This window comes from Osmerus eperlanus, chromosome 7, assembly GCF_963692335.1.
Source record: "Osmerus eperlanus chromosome 7, fOsmEpe2.1, whole genome shotgun sequence".
NCBI classification, from domain to species: domain Eukaryota; kingdom Metazoa; phylum Chordata; class Actinopteri; order Osmeriformes; family Osmeridae; genus Osmerus; species Osmerus eperlanus.
In genome coordinates this window covers 17,176,267-17,196,050 of record NC_085024.1, presented here as the reverse complement: position 1 = coordinate 17,196,050, position 19,784 = coordinate 17,176,267, and the positions used below count along the sequence as shown (strand labels likewise).

At 42.5% G+C, this 19,784-nt stretch overlaps 2 protein-coding genes across 5 annotated transcripts; one reads left to right on the top strand and one right to left on the bottom strand.

Moving 5' to 3' along the window:
* Window positions 1-79: 79 nt before the first annotated feature.
* Window positions 80-11,451, bottom strand: col28a1b (collagen, type XXVIII, alpha 1b). Of its 3 annotated transcripts, none has more exons than XM_062465347.1 (35): window positions 11,313-11,451; window positions 10,592-10,737; window positions 9,672-10,237; window positions 9,202-9,222; window positions 9,028-9,087; window positions 8,834-8,891; window positions 8,692-8,732; window positions 8,567-8,593; window positions 8,371-8,415; window positions 8,233-8,277; window positions 6,718-6,771; window positions 6,114-6,182; window positions 5,939-6,007; window positions 5,763-5,831; window positions 5,579-5,647; window positions 5,399-5,467; window positions 5,218-5,286; window positions 4,947-5,015; window positions 4,774-4,845; window positions 4,611-4,679; window positions 4,406-4,477; window positions 4,228-4,296; window positions 4,054-4,122; window positions 3,915-3,983; window positions 3,608-3,676; window positions 3,449-3,517; window positions 3,292-3,360; window positions 3,056-3,124; window positions 2,898-2,978; window positions 2,767-2,802; window positions 2,634-2,670; window positions 1,930-2,484; window positions 1,603-1,772; window positions 1,113-1,389; window positions 80-854 (listed from the first exon to the last, which is right to left on the bottom strand). In XM_062465347.1, exons 2-35 carry the CDS (start codon window positions 10,728-10,730, stop codon window positions 682-684), a joined length of 3,564 nt encoding a protein of 1,187 aa, XP_062321331.1. In that variant the 5' UTR covers window positions 10,731-10,737; window positions 11,313-11,451; the 3' UTR covers window positions 80-681. The 3 variants fall into 3 exon arrangements, with proteins under 3 accessions (XP_062321331.1, XP_062321332.1, XP_062321330.1); XM_062465348.1 differs by having other exon boundaries at window positions 1,113-1,269; window positions 10,592-10,730; window positions 11,313-11,426; XM_062465346.1 differs by having other exon boundaries at window positions 10,592-10,730; window positions 11,313-11,425.
* Window positions 11,452-12,045: 594 nt separating this feature from the next.
* On the top strand, window positions 12,046-18,965 carry mios (missing oocyte, meiosis regulator, homolog (Drosophila)). 2 transcript variants are annotated; one of them, XM_062465345.1, is made up of 12 exons: window positions 12,046-12,153; window positions 13,093-13,972; window positions 14,084-14,564; window positions 14,921-15,019; window positions 15,189-15,443; window positions 16,141-16,310; window positions 16,496-16,561; window positions 16,738-16,896; window positions 17,010-17,162; window positions 17,469-17,673; window positions 18,126-18,255; window positions 18,406-18,965. In XM_062465345.1, exons 2-12 carry the CDS (start codon window positions 13,151-13,153, stop codon window positions 18,494-18,496), a joined length of 2,631 nt encoding a protein of 876 aa, XP_062321329.1. In that variant the 5' UTR covers window positions 12,046-12,153; window positions 13,093-13,150; the 3' UTR covers window positions 18,497-18,965. The 2 variants fall into 2 exon arrangements, with proteins under 2 accessions (XP_062321329.1, XP_062321328.1); XM_062465344.1 differs by having other exon boundaries at window positions 17,469-17,703.
* Window positions 18,966-19,784: the final 819 nt, after the last annotated feature.

Below are 19,784 nucleotides of genomic sequence, written 5' to 3'. Positions count from 1 at the left end.
TTTATCAAGAGCTGTTAACTCAGAAAAATGATCCAAGAATCCATTCTGGACATCAGTGCCAATTTAAGATTAAGTTTTGTACCATAATTTCAGTTCAAGGATTCACTTTCTTAAAGAGAGGGTAAAAAAGGAAGATGAAGTATTTTCTCAGGATAATTATCCCATCAATTATTTGTAATGCTACTGTCTTGGTGTCACAAAGGGGGATTTCAAGTGAAGAGAGTGTCTAATTACATTTCTTATAGAAATGACTCATTCGGTTACGTGTCCTGGAGAAGATGATTCCTCCTTATTATCAACCTCTTGACACAAAATTGATTTATACACTGTTGGGTCCACAGACTGGTTTTCTTCTTGCAAAATAGTGTGTTATGAATGGTAGTACATTTTAAGTTGTAACAGTATGTATATTTAATGATAGAAGTTGCATGCTGACATTGTACTTTTCTATGGCAAGGACCATCACCTAAAATGTGTCAAGACATCAGTAATATAACAAAACATGTAAGACTAGCATTGTTTAAAAAAAGAAATGTTAGGATTTTCAGTGAGGTGCTGCCCCTACACCACATTTTTGTATTCTCACATTTACTACATGTTGAAATGCTACTGTACCCCTTAAATAGTTTAAATCGGTAAATACATTCAAACACTGTAAAATCTAGTTAACCAGTGTGTGTGTTAGACCTTGACACAAGCTTTTCTGCAGCTCTTCTCTGTCTCAAACTGGTTCTTGTTTCCTTGACAGCCTCCAAACCAAAATTGGGCACAGCCATTTGCTATGGAGTCATAGTACCATTTCACAACGTATTCCCGACATGGCCCAGGGTCTAGAGTCTGACTGCATCTCGCCTCTGGAAACAACAGTAGCGGTAGAGAAGACAAAACACTGCAATTAGGTGCCGTATCTGATTTAATCCACAGTATATGCTACTGTAGATTCTGTATTAATCATTTATAAACTAACATATTGTCACATATGCCTGATAGTTATATGTCAGTGATGTATGTGTCTTATGGATTAACCGACTAATTGATCAGGATTACATGAAAATACAGCTATTTACAAAAGGAATACCATTTAGAACACACAAGGATATACAATATGATACCTTGCATTAAAGAGTCCCTTGAGAAGAATGGGGCTGTCGAAGGGGATGGTTTGCTCTCTGTGATGAAGGTTCTTGGTGTAGAGGTCTGTGGTGCAATCTCTGCCATGCTGTGGGTGGGTCTTTTCACTTCAGATGGGAGGATTAATTCTGTACGGGGCTTATAAGGTTCTCTGTCAAACAAGGGAACCCTGTATAATTCCGAGGAGTCTCTGTCCCCTGGTTTGGGTCCTTGTGGGATGAAGACTTTCTCCACTAGGCCTGGTTCTGGTAGGCCAGGCTGACTCAGAGAGGGGTAGACATTTAATGTGTATTCTGTAAATCTTTATAATGGGCATTTTGTAACTAAATGGAAAGCTATTTAGAGGGGATTTACAGTGTAAAAAAAGCTCTGGTGTGGTAACAGGCATTTGTTAAATTTAAGTGATTTTTCTCAATCAAAGCTGAAAGAAAACCAGAAAGTAAAATCCATGTGAGTGTTACAGTGCCTCACCTCCATCTGTGTGTTTCTGAAGTCTCCAGTGGCGGTGGGCGTATCAGTCTCAGTCCTGTTTGGGGTTTCCATGACGTTCACAAATGGGGTTCCAGGAGAAAGTCTGGAACTAAACAAATCCTTGTCCTCCTCTCTTTCACAGATATGGTTAAGCAGGGTGCTTTCCAAGGCTGATGGAAATATCACAATACAGACAATAGAGATGTTATGTTCGAGCCAGAGCCAATCAGCTAGTCTTACATCGCCACCTATGGACTTATTCCTGAAGTGCATTTGAATACACTGCATTGTAACAGTGTAAGCACAGTTTTGTATATGAAAGCTTACCAGGTAGTTTGCTAAAGTCTTTGATCAAGTACATATGTTCCATGTTCGGGTCAGAGGCCATTAGGAAGACATCCTTCATAAACTCCATGTTCATTGGGTCACTTTCGTCAACGACACCAATCACAAACATCTCAACGTTGCTGTCATGGGCCTCCTTCACTGCCTCGTCCAGCGTTACAGAGTCCCTTTCATCTGCCTGGCCGTCCGTGATGACGATGGCCATCTTTCTCACCCCGCGGCGGGCTTCCTGGAACACTTGATTGGCCGTCTGAATAGCACTGCCTGTAAAGGTTCCTTCCCCCAGGTAGGTCATGGAGCGGACGGCAGTCTTGATCTGGTCGCGGGTGGACAACTGGTTCAGGCCGACCACCACCATGTTAATGTGGCTGTAGAGGACCACTCCAACACGTGTGGTCTCGCGGCTCACGGAGGCATTATCAACAAGGGCGTTGACAAACTCCTTGACCACCTTGAAGTTTTCGGGCCCAACACTTTCTGAGCCGTCGATCACAAAGACCAGCTCTAGAGGGTTCTCACGACACTTTGTTCCACAGCCTGGGGTAGAGAAATTAATGACAATGTACCAATATATGGGAATGACAAATCTATTAACACTGTCATGACATAGATTGAATCCATTGATGCGAACATGAAAAGGTCCCCCTGCAAACACCATGTATGGTAGGATAACATGTATCACGTACCACATATTGATTTGATGATTTTGATGACTTCCTCTCTCTGTAATAGACAGTGGCATAAATAGTGCCCCAATACATATGGTCCAATAATTCTGTCACGTCACGAAATTTGAGTGAGGTAATTAACAACACTTACTGTAAGGCCAGCTTCTCCTTTTTGTCCCAGTTTACCCTGTGAAGTCACAATTTACTATACGTTTTCAAATGACCTGATTCCACTGATTTGATCTGACTTCTAATAACTCGTGACAGCAACGCGTACTGTACCAGCTGTCCGATGGCTCCGGGCTCCCCTGGCCCTCCTCTCTCCCCCTTTCTACCCTGTTCACCTCTGATCCCACGGTCTCCCTACAGGGCCAGTAAAACACCTCTTTGAGATTTTAACTGTATAATCACATTATAAACAACCAAAACAAAGATTTTACCTTTTCTCCTTGGAGACCCTGCCCTGGGGGGCCTCTGGGGCCAGGAATCCCCTGAAATCCTGATTCCCCCTGGAAACATCAGTAAATGATGAACCACATCATCTGTCAGACCACAGAATAAGATGAAACAGGACATTTTGACAGCCACTTTTCAACCGGTACACCTGCTTCATATCTCATGTTTATGTCATGTCCTTTCATGGTTGTCCAAATGATATGGTGGGAGGGAACAGTACCTTTTGTCCCTGAATACCCTCTCCAGGTATCCCCACAGGACCAGGGCCTCCTGTCTGACCCATTGAACCCTGCACAGATCAAGATGCGATCTTCATGTCATCAGTGATACCATGGCAATGAAACTATGGCCCATAGTCAGTAATAAATTACTCTGACCTTGGGACCAATAAAGCCATTGCCTGGTTTTCCAGCTGGTCCACTGGAGCCTGGTAAACCTCGATCTCCCTGAACACAAGGACATACTCAACCACATCAATCAGATGATGGATTAACAAATACAGGTTTCGATCTGCGTCAACATATTTGCTTCAGTACCTTGGGCCCAGGTAAGCCATTTCCCTCTGGACCAACCTCTCCTGTTAGTCCTGGCAGCCCTGGAGGTCCCTAATGACCATGACATAACATGGTGAAGTATACATCTACTATGTTTAATAATAATAATAATAATAATGCATAATAAATCATGACAAGATCATTCCAATGTCCATCCATCCAACCATCCATCTAACCATTCATCATCTGATCAATCCAGGGTCGGCATGCGGTGACAGCAGGCTAAGCAGGGTATTTCAGACTTCCCATTTCCCCAGCAATGCTTTCCACACAATATTTAGATACTCACTGCAGGACCAGGGTAGCCCACTCCTTTAAGTCCAGCTGGACCACTGGATCCTGGTAACCCTCTCTCTCCCTGAAGATAGTCAGACATTCAGTGTTGTATGTACAAAATACAAAACTTGCATATGTGTGTTGTACAGTACCTTAGGACCTGCTAGTCCTATTCCTGATTCCCCTACTGGTCCTGGTGGGCCAGCTGGACCTGCATCACCCTGTCAGTGTCAACAACAGAACCAGTAAAAATAACATCATGGTGATAAAACTTTAACTGAGATTGTCACTGTTCATCCCTGTTGCCTACATAATTATATCCAAACCTTGGCGCCAGGCATTCCTCGTCCAGGTGGTCCACTGAGACCTGGTGGTCCAGCATTTCCCGGATCTCCCTAGAAGAGGTACACATTTTTAACCTCTCCATCCATAATACAGGTCAGCATTTTAACAAATAAAGTTGGTTGTTTTTCCAAAGGTATATACAGTAGATAGAGGACATACCTTTGGTCCAATAGGCCCCACAGGCCCTACAGCACCTCCTGGGCCCCTGGAGCCCCTGTCTCCTCTGTTGCCCTGGGACAATGACACTGCTCATCTCATCATTTATAATTACGGACTCAACATTTTAGTTCATGGACAACATAAATGGTGTGACTCCCTATCTGACAGTGTAAGTAAGATACAGTACAAATATTCAATGTTGTACCTTTTCCCCTGGGACACCTTTTCCAGGTACACCATCTTGTCCCCTGGGTCCCTGTATTCCCATGTCACCCTAATAGAATTGGAAACAAAATGTTACATTTTGACAAGGTCTTCTTCAAGTTCAATTGATAAAATATCTAATAATTTAGACCTTCTATGCCCACCTTTTGTCCAGGGATACCATCCTCTCCAGAGAGACCTGGAATACCAGCTAAACCCTCAGAGCCTGGGTCGCCCTACAACATCAACATGTTTAGAGATGAATGTGTCATTACAGACCTCAACGTCCACAGTGAGAGACTTAGTTTGATTCAATACACCAAACCTTCAGACTTACTTTGGGTCCTGGTTCTCCTATACCTCTCTCCCCTGGGATTCCTGGCTCACCAGAGAATCCTTCGTTTCCCTGCAGGTAAAAATAAATATCTTGTAAACTCATGAACATAGATTATGTAAATCCTGTCATGCTTTCCAATCTCAAATACATTTTTTATGTTCAGCATTTAAGTATCTACAGTATCGATTTAATTATGCATCATGATTTTTACGTGTGTATGATTCCGTGTAAGACAGCCTGTCCTAGTTTGATCACACAGTTTCAGACTAACCTTTGGACCCATGAGTCCCACTCCTGGAGACCCTCTGGGGCCTACGGGTCCCACTGGCCCTTGGTTACCCTGTACAAAGGAGCCATCATCAGATGGTTCATTACCTCTGAATCGAATATTAAACTGAATACAATAATACAAACAACAAATCAACGGCATACGAATCAGATCAAATAGCAACCTTCTCTCCTTGGATTCCTTCCCCCGGGGCCCCACCTGGCCCTGGCATGCCAGTCTCACCATGACTTCCCTGATTGAAAATTTACGGTGATATGGGGTACAACTGGTAGGCGAACATGATACTAATAATCTCAATACCGTTGCCATGACATCTTGCTGTAAAAGCTGTACCATCCATTACCTTGCCACCCTTGACCCCAAAACCGGTAAGACCTCGGCTGCCCCTGGGGCCGTCGTAGCCTCGATCACCCTGAAACAGAGACAAATATTTCAGTTGACACAGACTGTAGTTGACGTAGTTGTGATTTGCATCTATGGACATTATTGGTGATACAGACATGTTATCGTTATGATGGTTGGACTACCTTTGCTCCAATTATCCCTTCCCCAGGTGATCCTTGGATCCCTGGTGCACCAAGTGGTCCTGGGGGCCCCTGAAATGACCATCAAACAAACAAAGCAGTCCACAGTCAAAGCAAAACTGGTAGGTTGGTTTGAGGAACTAATTTTGTGGAAGAAATGAAATGGTCTTCTAACTCACTGGCTGTCCTGGGTCTCCTATTCCAGTAGGTCCTGTAGGTCCTGTTCGGCCCTGGTTTCCCTTGTCACCCTGTGGACACTTGACATATCTGATCTGTTCTTTTTTTATGTATAATGTGAATGTATGGTACAGTATACTGTATCAGTTAGATGGAGTTTGGACTGCCTTGGATGACCTTTGAACCAGGGAATCCAATGCCTATATCTCCACGGGGCCCAGAAGCACCAGCTGCTCCTCTGTCCCCCTGTGCAGGAAGAACAGGATTACTGTGAGTGTGAATAATACAATATCATGAAATACTAGTTTAATCCAATGAGAGCAACTTGTTTATATCTTTTTGATTTAATAATATGAATGGGATGTAATGGGATATTCAGTGCCTTTGAAACAGAGCTCGTCTCGGTCAACTCAAAAAGAGTTCTGTCTGTAGTGAGCTGTAGAAATTACTTTAAACTGATGGGACTCAATCCAGCCAAATGTCCAATACGTTCTTTGTAGCATGTTATGACATTTCAAAAATGGTTAGGTTGTTCCATTTATAACTTTTGTCTGTCCTAAATCTGTCTTCATTCTGTTATAATAATACATCTCCTTGTTGAAAAGCTCTGCTTGCTGTTTCAGTGAATGATAAATCGCTATTCAAATTAACTTTTTTTAAAGGTCACTCATTCTAAAGGGCAGATCTTGTAGCCTTTCTGGCAAACCAACCAAATGTCACAATAGAGATGTTATGTGTTAGTATGCTGGCATCAATGCTGTGGCTGGCTCAGAATGCCTACTTTAGGTCCTGACTGACCCTCGGGACCTGGGTCTCCAGGGGGTCCACTGGCACCCTGGAAAAAAAAGAAAAGTTACAGAAATAAACAACAAAACAATATGACGGTATATGTATATATGCATATGTACTGTACATATACTGTACAATGACACTGAAAGACTACAGCTCATTCAAAATTCTGCAGCTAGATTATTAACCAAAACTAAAAGGAGAGAACACATTAGTCCTGTCCTAGCTACTTTACACTGGCTCCCTGTTACCTTCAGAATTGACTTTAAGGTCCTTTTCCTCACATACAAAGCTCTACACGGACAAGGACCTAGCTACATTGCTAACTCCTTTATAAACTACACACCAGCTAGAACACTGCGATCATCAAATGCAGGCCTATTAGAGGTCACCAGAAGCAGTCATAAGAAGATTGGTGATTCGGCCTTTGTCAATTACGCCCCAAAACTATGGAACAAATTACCCATAAATATTAGGGAAGCAAACACTCTAGACATTTTTAAAAGACAGCTTAAAACCTACCTTTTTACCGAAGCATTTAAGTAATTTTATCTCAAAAGGGTTTTCCTACTTTTTAAAGTTGTTTTCTCTCTTGAACAGAGATCTTATTGGGATTTTTATTTTTGTTTGAATTGTTTATCACTTGTATTATTGTTTTTATTGATTTTATGTAAAGCACCTTGAGCTACAATTCTTGTATGAAATGTGCTATATAAATAAAGTCTTACTTACTTACTTACTTTTCAAGTTACTTTATATTATTGGCTGTGGTATTCACCTTGGTTTCAATCTAGCATTCAATTAACAAACTATACAGTCGAAACATCTACAGTATTACTAAAGTCTACAGGTTGAAAATTCAGCTCATCCATGATACTTTGTAAACATTGTGATAAGATATTTCCAAGTAACCTTGCATACTCTAAAGTGGTTATATTATATGCAGTAACTTACAGTACAGTGAATCTCTCCTAGACCTGAACTAACTAATATTCCCCAAATCAGATTTTTTTAAATCCAATTTAATTCCAGTCTGGACCTGGTCTCAAAACAACAGAGTTTCTGACACTGTGCCAATACCACAGAGAATGATAGTGAGGAAGAAGTGGGCAACCAAGTCCCAGCACTAATCCTGCAACACAAAGTCTGCTCCTGTATAAGAATAATATCCTGCAAGCCTGGATTCACTGCTTTAGATACCCATATTAGTATTGAGATTAGGCATAATCCAATATTCACATTCCATTAGTGCATGAGTGTGAAATTGACACAACCGTCTGTTGTGTTTGAGCGTTGAGGGGGTGTTCATCCACTGATTGTTGCATCGTGTGTATGCGATCAATATTCTATGTCTGAAGGTTTTTCTTTAAGTTTTCAACTGTTGAGTTTTGGAGGGTTCTATTTTGTTATCCAGCTAAAAATCATCAAAAGCGGTGTCAAGAGTCTAAGATCTGTCAAGCAGATGGCAAACAATATATTCCAGAATACGATGATGTTTACACTGTACCTGCTCTCCTCCCAGTCCTTGTAGACCTATAGGTCCCTTAGGGCCCTGGAAGGTACACAGTGGTAACACTACATTTAGATCAAATAATTTACAGTATCGATGGACACAGTGGTGTGGTTACAGTACCATTTTACTTACAACATCACCCTTTTCTCCCTCGGTGCCACAGTCTCCTCTCATCCCCTAAAATATAACACATTCAAACTGAATTCATCCTTAGGTTTCAGGCCAACCAACCACCAACAACTTCGTGTAAATAAAGCAAATAAAAAGATAGCACAGTATCTGGTTCAAAGGGGATCTGTTGACAAGAATATGTATGTGGCTGTCTCACCTTATCACCTTTGAATCCTTGTTTACCCTATAAAGAAGTAATAACTGTGTTTAACACCTAGAACTGCTGAACTCATTTCAGACAACAATTGAATCGTTACACGTTATTAGTGAAGGACGTCATACCTCAGGGCCTTCACTTCCAGGGTAGCCACTTACTCCAGGGTCTCCCTAACAGTAGAATTTACACATAATTACTACTATGGTACTGTATGAACAATGGAATTTACAATACAATTTAATGATAATTTTGTATTTATAGTAATACTTGCCCTTGATCCCTTTGGACCCAGTGGTCCTGCGTATCCCAGGTCTCCCTTTTTACCCTAGATGAAACCAAAGGTTGCAAAGCTGGAGCCTTGTTCTTTTTTAGGCTTAACAAACGAGTCAGACTGTAGATCATTTAAGACAGTGGATTTGTAAAAGTTTTTCGTTGGAAAGCTTATTGTAAAATGTACTCACTGGGTTCCCAGGAGGGCCTTGTTCCCCTCTTTCACACAAACACACTTTGGGCTTTGGACACTGATGCAGTGAATGACACAAGGTCAGTTTCAGTTGTGGAGTTTTTCATCTGCCAAAATATTACTTTTTCTGTATCTGACATTTGCAATGTCATTTGAATGTTAAAGCACTTACCCCTTCAAGCGTTACATCAACCTAAATAGAAAAACAATAAAAACAACCTGTTAACCCCTGGCCTTTATTTCTTAACATATAATATGATGTTATGATAATGTAACCCCTGATTCCACATTCAATCATATCTTATTAAGATTCTGTAGTATATACTATGAGTAAATGCTAAACAGGTACTGTACAGTCGATGTACACTAACTACTAATACATTTATTAATGTCAATGTACTGCCAAGGTCCTCTTCCTCATTGACATAATTCTACCGTTGAAAGGCTTGACCTCTCCATCTGAACAGTGTGGGCTGAGCCAGAACAAGATAGAGACAAGAAGGGTGGGAGGGGGCATAGCTGCATGTTGGTGATTTGATCAGACAGACCACACGACAATGCAGTAATGATGCTCCTATTTTGGGGATTAAAAACCCATCACTTTCTCAGCCCCTTGCGCAAGCCTACTTAGGACTAACTCACCATCTCTGTGAGTAACTTATACTCAAGCTGTGGGTCAGTGAGACTATGGACAAACCGCTGAGTTGGCTGACTGGCAAGAGCCCGGAGCTTCACACTGTTCTGGCTCTGGTGGGCCAAGTCTGACAATCCAACTGCAAAAAGAAGGACACCACGGCCTTTAGCCTCCTCTGCAGCTCTGACACCATCAGGGTTCCGGGGGTGGTCTGCACCATCAGTCATCAGCACAGCAGCTCTGACGCAATCCTTTGTAGTTTCCCGCGTGAACAGCTGAGTGGCATTAGTGATGGCGTAGGTGGAGTAGGTGCCGTGGCCAATGTAAGTCATGGAGATCACACTCCTGTGGAATTCATCTAAGTCCTGCCAGGTGGAGAAACCGTGTTCGATCGTCACAGAGCTGCTGTACTGGAGGGCGGCCATTCGCACTTTTAGCGTCCAGCCAGAAACCTCCATCTTGGCAAGGCGCGTGCTGAAATTGATCACAAAGGACTTTTGCTTCTCAAACAGGAAGTCTTTGGCGTTCTCTGAACTGTCAAAGAGGAAGGCCACGTCCATGCAGCATGTCAGATCTATGAGAGAGACAAAATATTGTCAATGAGGGTGCACTTGCGTCAGATTCTGTGCAACCCAAAGCTAAGGTCAAAGGTCACTATGGCTTGTAGAAGAGGTGCTACTGATGCCCAGGACCATTTGATGTAAATGCGATCAGGTAGCTTCAGGCAGGTGAGCTACACATATAGGAGACAGGTTTAGCTTCAATTGCGTTTGTTTAACAGGTGTATGGTTCAGCAATAATCCAAACAATGAACGTTGTTTCGATAGAAAGTCAAACATGCATCAGATATTGGATACAGTTAACAGGTAACAGGCTCATGTTCACAGTTGGCTAACCATCAACACAGAACTGTGGATACTTCATTTACCATTTCCTCTATCCTTGAGTAGGCTGTTGTAGTTTTTTTTCCCCAACTTTTTCCTTCTCTGGCCCACAGCTTCATGCATCAGAACCAATAGTAAAAGGCACAGTGCCATTCCTTTCTCCATCATGTCCGTTGTTAACATCTACACAATAACATAAAAATACTTAGATCACATCATAAAGTGTGACATTATTTACATAATACTTTCAAAATTGAAATGGTAGGCATACAGGTAAATTTTCCATGGAAAGTCATACCATGTCTATATGTTGCAAAAAGGCAAGTGCAGAAAATCATCAGAGTAAGTAACCATTTTGCTATACATGCATATTGTATAAAGGTAAAGGCTACAAATGCCATTGATGTTGACAGACACACATACACTGATCCCGCTTAAGGACACTGTAATTAACCAATGTTCAGTCTCTATAGTTGACTGAAGATTAGATTACATTTTGTGTAATAAATACATAAACATATTAAATATAAATATGTATGAGACATTAGATTCATCGTTATAACCATAAACAAACTAAAACAACATAAAACAATGATAAATATTTATCAACCACCATTCAAAACAATTTAGGCCCATCACCTTTTAAACCATAACTTCTTTGCCACAATTCCAAACGTTAATTTAAAAAATAAGTTACAAAGTTACAAGTTTGCAGTTGCAGTTTCAAGAGTAGAATGAATTATTGATTAATATAAATGTTCTTACTTGGTATCAAATTATAATGCAACCAACGTTTCTTGATCACTTGTCTGCATGGATTAGAAAGCATCTCATCTCGTCCAAATCTCCAACACACGAACTGGGTAGTCTGCTTTGCAAAGTGGATGCTTGGCTGTAATTGAGGGATGCGCAGCTTTGGAACACCAAAGCTGTGGTCTTTTTTTTAGGTTTTGAGTCTACAGTGTGCGACACAATTGCATTCTTATTAGGTCTGCCAAAATGGAACGGAAGTGGCACAATACTAATAAATGGTCAATAAAATTGTTGAAGTAAATTACATTTCATTGTCTCTAAATGTATAATTAAACAAAATTGTTTATATCTGTTTTCTTATGGATATTTTTGGATGCAACACAAAGCCGTGGGTTACATTATTTTATTCTACTTTTATACTCTAATTTGAAAATCAGATTTCCAGTGTGAAACTCTGACAAAACGTGATCTAAGAACACTACTGTGATAGCTCCCCATGCATATTCAGGAATCATTAACACAAATAAAAAAAGAATGTAACCTAAAGTTACCTAAAGCAGCTTCCTGTATGCAACTGCGTGTTGATATTTTGCGCGGCACGGTTCAAAGCTGACCTTTTTTTTGGGGGGGGAAACATACAACACAATAAAATTATGTACCAGCATGATGAAGTGTATTTGGTCTTTTATTATAGCGCCATTCAGTGGACACTACGTTAATTCATCTCCAGGGTTCAGTAAAGTTTGTGCGTACCCGGAACCTTGTTTTCTGCGAAGTGAGATTTCTACGGACATGTATCAGCTGTTACACAATAACAAGGCGAAAGACCTCTTTGACATGTCAGTGTCAGATTGTAAGTTTATCTTTTAATATACCCTTTTGGACTCAATTTAAGCAATTCGTTGCATAATCAAGTTATCTACCTCAGTCAATCCAATTTATTTTAATGATCAGTTATTCATAATATAATCAGAACTTTTAGAAAACTCGACTAATGCCAAACAACGATACCAACCACACCTACTACAGCTATCTAGCTAGCACAATTATCTAACAGGCTCTTTTTAAATATAATGCGACTTGGATAAATGTGCTACTGTACAATGCATTAGTATAGAACGCGTGTTGAAAGGTCTAAATTAATGTCTAATCATTACCTTTATTCGCCAATGTGTCTCGGATAGCTACAGTAGACTAAGAGTTTTCCACGAACATAATTTGCACAGCAACGACATGGCAGCGGGTAGCTGTTTTTCTTTGCTAACTAATGTTTTCAAATCAGCCAGCTAGCTTTTCCCAAAATAACAATATATTTCTAATTACGAGGATGCAATGGAAGTCAATAACTTGTTGCTAAAAACAGACGAGAAAAGCAAATTTAGTAAATTCGTCAGAAGGCAAATTTGTTTGCTTTCCAAATTTGCACACAGCCACATAGCTAGAAATGTACGTCTTTGTTTACGAGTATAGGATCCTTCAGATAGATTTCAAAAGACATAAAGACTTGTGTGTTCAAGGGTTGTGTGTGTTTGTGTACATTGGTATGGTGGGAGCTATGGATTTGTTTTTAATGTAAAAATGGAGGTGGCAGTGTTGTTTAATGTAGGCCCATTTGGCAAATCTACTTTCGTTAAGACACTTAACATGCACAAGTCTCGCAAGGAATCTCCCAAAGTGGCACCCCTGATTTCCTGTAGAAACAAAATGTCAGATTAGATAACTAGAATCATGTACAGTAAATACATTTGCAATGGGACCATATTCACTGTTATGTACTGTTTTCTCTTTCCAGCCTACCGAGTTTGAACCCAAAAAATATTCTGCTGAAAACAAGCCCTCGCTGATGAACAATGAGTGGCTCAAAGCCAGACATTCTGTGGTCTCCTCACCACCCTGACCGTTATGTCATCTGTGACTCGGAACTTGGACTCTATCGCATTGGACCTGTGGGTAGCGCTGAGACCAAAGCTGGAGCTCTCCCACTCTCTGAGGAAACCGCTGCTACATTATTAGCTATCAACTCAGATACCCCATATATGAAATGTGTTGCCTGGTATCCAAAGCAGGAGCCTGAGTGCCTGTTAGCGGTAGGCCAGGCGAACGGTAGGGTAGTCCTCACTAGCCTGGGCCAGAGTCACAACTCTAAATGCAAGGAGCTAGTGGGGAAAGAGTTTGTACCCAAACATGCCCGCCAATGTAACACCTTAGCCTGGAACCCTGTAGATAGCAACTGGTTAGCCGCTGGGCTAGACAAACACAGAGCTGACTTCTCCGTTCTCATATGGGACATACATAGCAATAAATTTACCTCAGACGCTAGCATGGCTGCAGATAAAATCCGCCTCTTGTCAGGGGACACAGACTCAGGCATGGTGATGACCAAGCCTCTATATGAATTGGGCCAAAATGATGCATGTCTGTCTCTCTGCTGGTTACCACGGGATCAAAAACTACTACTGGCTGGCATGCACCGTAACCTTGCAATCTTTGACCTGAGGAACACCAGCCAGAAGACCTTTGTCAATACCAAAGCCATTCAAGGGGTGACAGTGGACCCCCACTTCCATGACCGTGTGGCCTCCTTCTTTGAGGGCCAGGTTGCCATCTGGGACCTGAGGAAGTTTGAGAAGCCCGTTCTCACACTGACAGAGCAACCCAAACCCCTTACCAAGGTATCACGTGTTTGTGATCTTGCTATCCTGCTATCTTATATGCTTTTCAGTTTTTTGAAAAACCTCTCCCAGGCTGTCTGAATTATAAGTTGCATTTAACCCTGTTTCCAGGTGGCCTGGTGCCCTACACGCACAGGCCTGCTAGCCACCCTGACGCGGGACAGCAACATCGTCCGCCTTTATGACATGCAGCACACGCCCACGCCCATCGGAGACGAGACGGAGCCCACCATCATCGAGCGCAGCGTGCAGCCCTGTGACAGCCTCATCGGCAGCTTCGCTTGGCATCCCTCCTCTCAGAACCGCATGGTGGTGGTGTCTGCAGCCAACCGCGCCATGACGGACTTCACCGTGTTCGAGCGCATCTCGTTGGCGTGGAGCTCCACCACCTCCCTCATGTGGGCCTGCGGGAGGCACCTGTACGAGTGTTCCGAAGATGGAGCGGAAGGTACGGTGGATCAGGACATAGCCACTAAAATGAGGCAGAGGGCCCAGTCTAGATATGGCCATGACACGGTGCAGGTGTGGAAGAATCATCTACTTGCCGGGGGGGATGACCCCCAGCTCAAGTCTCTGTGGTACGACCTCTACTATATCCTTTACTACGAGTTCTGCAGTCATGCCAGGTTTTGCTAGATGGTCATCAGATAACATCGGCTTGATTGTGTATATAGTTGCTGCGTTCTTGTGTGCTTGCAACAATGAACTTTTCTTAATGCTTACATATACCAATTTAGATATTTGTACATTTAGGTTTAAGTTCAAAAAGCTGATTAAAATAAATGGGAGCTATATGTACAGTATGAACATTCAATACCAATCACTAGTTTCTTGTACTCTACTAACTATGCATAGGAATGAGGGGATGAGTTGCTCTGCTGCACTTGTACCCATGCCATTGTACCAATAGTTGAGACATCGGTGTTGCATTTCCTATGTAAGTATCACTCATGAAGCAGTACACTGAGGACATGGAGCTGAAACACCAGGGGAACAAACAGTCTCTGGTGTACTCTGGCATCAAGAACATAGTAAAGTCGAGCTCAGGTGAGTAATATAACAACGCATGACACCATATGCCATTACGATCCAACGAGCAGGCTTTAAACCTTTGATTATTTCCCATTATTTACTCTTTATTACTTCCAGCAGCTCCTAAAATACATCCGCCTTGATCGTGTTCAGTCACAAGTCACGTGTTTTTCTCTTACACCAGGCACGACAGAGAACCGCCGCTGTTGGAGCTGCACGGAGCGCCAGACAGACATGCGGCGCTACCACAGCGAGGAGCGCAGCCTGGCGCTGCGGCTGTGCGGCTGGATCAGCAGGGGGTCCGACGTTGACGTGGAGCCCTTCCTGCGCTCGCTGGAGCAGGAGGGCGAATGGGAGCGGGCTGCCGCTGTGGCCCTCTTCAACATGGACATCCGCCGCGCCATCCAGATCCTGAACAAGGGCGCCTCCACGGAAAAGGGTGGGTGTCCTGGTGTTCTTAAGTTAGAGGAATTTAGCAGCAGTGGGTCGTGGCCTCAAATGGATTTCATCAGAAACGTATCAGGGGCCAAACATGGAGGGAAGCGTTATAGTTTAGATCAGTATCCATCATCTGTCAGGCAAAAAAAAAGAAGCTATTTGTGGACTCATCAACACAAACTTTGTCATGGTTTTCTGGTGGAAGTTCTAATGATCTTGTGTTGGGTGTGATTTGAGAGGCAAAAGTCGTTAGACAGGTAGTGTTAAAGGATCTCCTATGTAGCACTGCACAATGCCTCCATATCCTCAAGGATCATTTTTAGGTTCTTGCTGTTTAATTGTAACTTGTCTAACTACATGCTCTTATTGTTCTTCCCTTTGGGACTTATTTGGTTTTCACAATGTATGCATCATGTTTGGCTACCCGCAATGTTTGGAGCTATCTCGTTGTCATGATCAGTGACCTATGCACTTTGGTAAAACTCTCTCTTGGAAGTCGCTTTGGATAAAAGCGTCTGCTAAATGAATAAATGTAAATGTAATGTAAGGATCACCGAAGTTGCATTACCGCTGAACACACAACGTGCTGCTGTCGAGAGTCCTCGTCGTCATACATTCACACAGCTCATGTTTTAAATGTAGCCCAACACTTTCAGCTCTGATTCGAAACCAACTGGCTTCTCTAATGTTCCTCCCAGGGGATGTGAACCTGAACGTTGTTGCCATGGCGCTGTCTGGCTACACCGATGAGAAGAGTTCTCTTTGGAGAGAGATGTGCAGTTCCTTGAGGCTTCAGCTGAAGAACCCCTACCTGTGTGTCATGTTTGCCTTCCTCACGAGTGAGGCTGGGGCCTACGATGGAGTACTGGTGCGTACGACTTAAGACTTCTAGATATTTTACAAAATGACGACGTAGGGGGATGATGAGTCTTAATTAAGAAGAGGGCGGTGTATGTTAAGTTCCTTAATGAGTCAATTTCAAGCATTCACTTTGAATAAGGGAAATTATGTTTTTTGGAGGAGTGCTGCTTTCTGAATTCTGTTTTACTGCAGTATGAGAGCAGTGTGGCGGTGAGGGATCGCGTAGCGTTCGCGAGCATGTTTCTAAGTGATGCCCAGGTAACCTCCTTTAGCACCACCACCATGTATAACAACTTCAACTCTAGTTTTCAAGTTCTATACGTATGACACTATCATTTGCTTTAGGATATCTTAAGACTGCTTTAGTTGTTCTGATACACATTGTTTGAACACTAATGAAGAGGATATTTCTATTCGGTGTGTGACTGGTGCAGCTGCCTCGCTACGTAGAGAAGCTAACCACAGAGATGAAGGAGGCGGGAAACCTTGAGGGGATCCTGCTCACGGGTCTGACCAAGGACGGCGTGGACCTGATGGAGAGCTACGTCGACCGCACCGGGGATGTCCAGACAGCCAGCTTCTGCATGCTTAAGGTAGTCCAAGAAAGCCCATTCCTAGCTTTCCTAGCATTTCATGACAAATATCCAACTTTCTTGTGTTTTTTTGTGTGCCTTTAATACCTTGGTGACCATCTTCTATCTTCCAGGGTTCTCCAGGTGAGGTGGTGAAGGACCCTCGTGTCCAATGCTGGATTGAGAACTACCGCAACCTGCTGGATGCATGGAGATTCTGGCACAAACGGGCCGAGTTCGACATACACAGAAGCAAGCTCGACCCCAGCTCTAAACCATTAGCACAGGCAAGTTGCGTCTGGGATTTACCCTACAGGATGTTCAAAATTGAAGAAGTAGAATTGAAAATGCATCTTAATAATTATCAATAAAACAATGCATATTATGTTCACATTATGGTGGTCGACTTGTCATATTCATGAATCATATAATAAAACCCACTACTTTACCATGACCTGTTTTGGTTGAAGAAATGTCCAATTTCCACCATGCTTACACTGTAATTATGTTTTCTCAGAATACACAGAGACTGCTGACTCCTGTTTTAGTTTCACAAGTCCTTATCACCCGACCTTTGTTTTGTTAACTCGCAGGTGTTTGTGAGCTGTAACTTCTGTGGGAAGTCCATCTCCTACAGCTGTGCAGCCATGCCCCACCAGGGCCGAGGTTTTAGCCAGTATGGTGTCAGTGGCTCACCTACCAAGTCAAAGGTCACCAGCTGCCCTGGCTGCAGGAAGCCCCTGCCTCGCTGTGCTCTCTGCCTCATGAACATGGGAACACCTGTGTCCAACTGCCCAGGTACTGGTCATGGCAGGGCACACCACTCCGGTAGGCTCTGGGTTGAGAACCAGATTTAACACCATCTACAAGATGTCTAAACTAGGGTTGAGATGCAAAAATGATTAGATTGGGGGGGGGCTTTAATTTGAGTGTGTTTTCTGAGCCAACAAGCTACTGCTGCCATTATCACCAACATTTGAAATGTAAACAGATGATACAGTCGTACAGTACTGTACATGTCCAAATCATAACACTATCTGTAATGTGCTTCACAGATTATTTTTAACGTAGGGCAGGTCCTGTACATTACAGGATGTTTACTATTGCAGAAATTGTTTTAGTTTTTTTGTTTTAACTTTATACATTTGATATACAGTACGAATTGCTAGATGTTAATATTGTTACGGTAATACTAAAACAAATAATTAGTTATATTGGTAACTAATTATTGATGCTGGTTATTTGTTCAGGCACAGGGAAGTCAGATGAAAAGGTGGACCTGACCAGAGAGAACAAACTGGCTCAGTTTAACAACTGGTTCACCTGGTGCCACAACTGTCGCCATGGCGGCCACGCTGGTCACATGCTGAGCTGGTTCAGGTCAGCACTGCCAAGAACATAAGACACCTTGCGAAATCCTTTAGAGCTATACATTATGTTCTGGTAGTCCATATTTGGAAAGCTGTGACACTTTATGGTTTGTGTGTTTTACGATTTGTTCATTCTGAATTTTTTCTTTTTTCTTTACAGAGACCACACAGAGTGCCCTGTCTCAGCCTGCACCTGTAAATGCATGCAACTGGACACCACAGGGAACCTGGTGCCTTCAGACAGCAGCTAGAGATTCATCCACTTCTAGGACCCACAGCCACTAACACTAGACCCCTGTGTAGGTTCACTAGAGCACTTCTCTCACAGGACTGAGCTTAGGCCCTAATGTACCTACCTAGCTGGCTACACAAATAGTGTTCAACACTGTTACAGTTTGGGTTGAGTGAGAGCCCAATATCCTAACATAAATGTGTGGTTAGGCATGAGAGGCAAGGTTTCTTTACTGACATGTATGCAATTAATTAATGAAGGACTTGGAGCGATTGTACCAGAATACATTGCAGGGGTCTTCTCATCTAACCTGAATCAGGATTAGATTTTGATTATTCAGACATGTTGAGCTATATTAATATGTGCCATACATTTTAGTTATATTTTAAGATGTCCAGAGCTGTTTCTGGATTAAAAAGGACTTCGAAATTCCTCATAACATTTGTAAATGCTGATAAAGAATACAGAAAAATAAACAAAAATATCCAAATATATTTTCTTGTTTCTTGCTACTACTACATATTTTGTGAAGTGCAGTCCAATGCAGATGACGGTGGGTGAGGTGGGGTGAAGAGGGGGGTTGTTGTCAGTGCATTCACCTCCCCACTCGCAGCCTGTGGTCTGTGAAACAGCAGCTGCTAGGCACTCCGACAAGACCCTTTAGATTGTTCTCCACATAAAGAACTTCAGCTGCCGGAACACCATTGACTCAAAGAGAGAGCAGAGAAACAGACAAGCGAGGGCCCTCTGTTTCTAACTCAAAATATGCATACCACACTTCAACCAAGGGATGGGCGCAGTGCGAGGGGACAGCTATGTGTAAGCCTCATTGTAAATGTGTTTTTCTTCTCTGCCACCCTCGTTCATTGAGCTTGGACATGGGGAAGCATTGTAAGTGAGAGGGGCCTACACCAGAATTGGCTAGATCACTTAGTCATGGGGAGGGAGGGGTGCTTGGGAGCAAGCTACTGTATGCTGCTTTCACAAATCTCTGCCTCAGTGTGGGATGTTTTATAGGGTGCCCTTTGTGAACTAATGGAGCAGGGTTGACAAATTGAGTGCAATTGTGCACCGTTTTGAAGTAAAATCTGAAAATAAATTGCATTCGTTATTGTAAAATGTATCCATTTGTGGAGATATTGATCAGTTTGTGTTTTAAGTTAAATCTACCATATTTTTCATGTAAGGTCTACATTCAGATACCGTGTATTCGTATTTATATTAAACAACAAACTTTCAAAGCCTTTGTTTTGTTGGAACTCAAAGACACCCATAAACCCTCAATGCAAATGTTTATTGTTTTGTAG

What these genes read in the sequence shown, in the direction of transcription:
- mios (XM_062465344.1), top strand. Translation starts at nt 13,151, where the DNA reads ATGAGTGGCTCAAAGCCAGACATTCTGTGGTCTCCTCACCACCCTGAC. An exon ending in TCTGTGGTACGACCTCTACT is followed by an intron (nt 14,565 to 14,920) that starts ATATCCTTTACT and finishes TGTAAGTATCAC; the next exon opens with TCATGAAGCAGTACACTGAG. An exon ending in TGGCAGGGCACACCACTCCG is followed by an intron (nt 17,704 to 18,125) that starts GTAGGCTCTGGG and finishes TTATTTGTTCAG; the next exon opens with GCACAGGGAAGTCAGATGAA.
- col28a1b (XM_062465347.1), bottom strand. Translation starts at nt 10,730, where the DNA reads ATGTTAACAACGGACATGATGGAGAAAGGAATGGCACTGTGCCTTTTA. An exon ending in TTGATGTAACGCTTGAAGGG is followed by an intron (nt 9,088 to 9,201) that starts GTAAGTGCTTTA and finishes TCACTGCATCAG; the next exon opens with TGTCCAAAGCCCAAAGTGTG. An exon ending in ATGGCTTTATTGGTCCCAAG is followed by an intron (nt 3,361 to 3,448) that starts GTCAGAGTAATT and finishes TGATCTGTGCAG; the next exon opens with GGTTCAATGGGTCAGACAGG.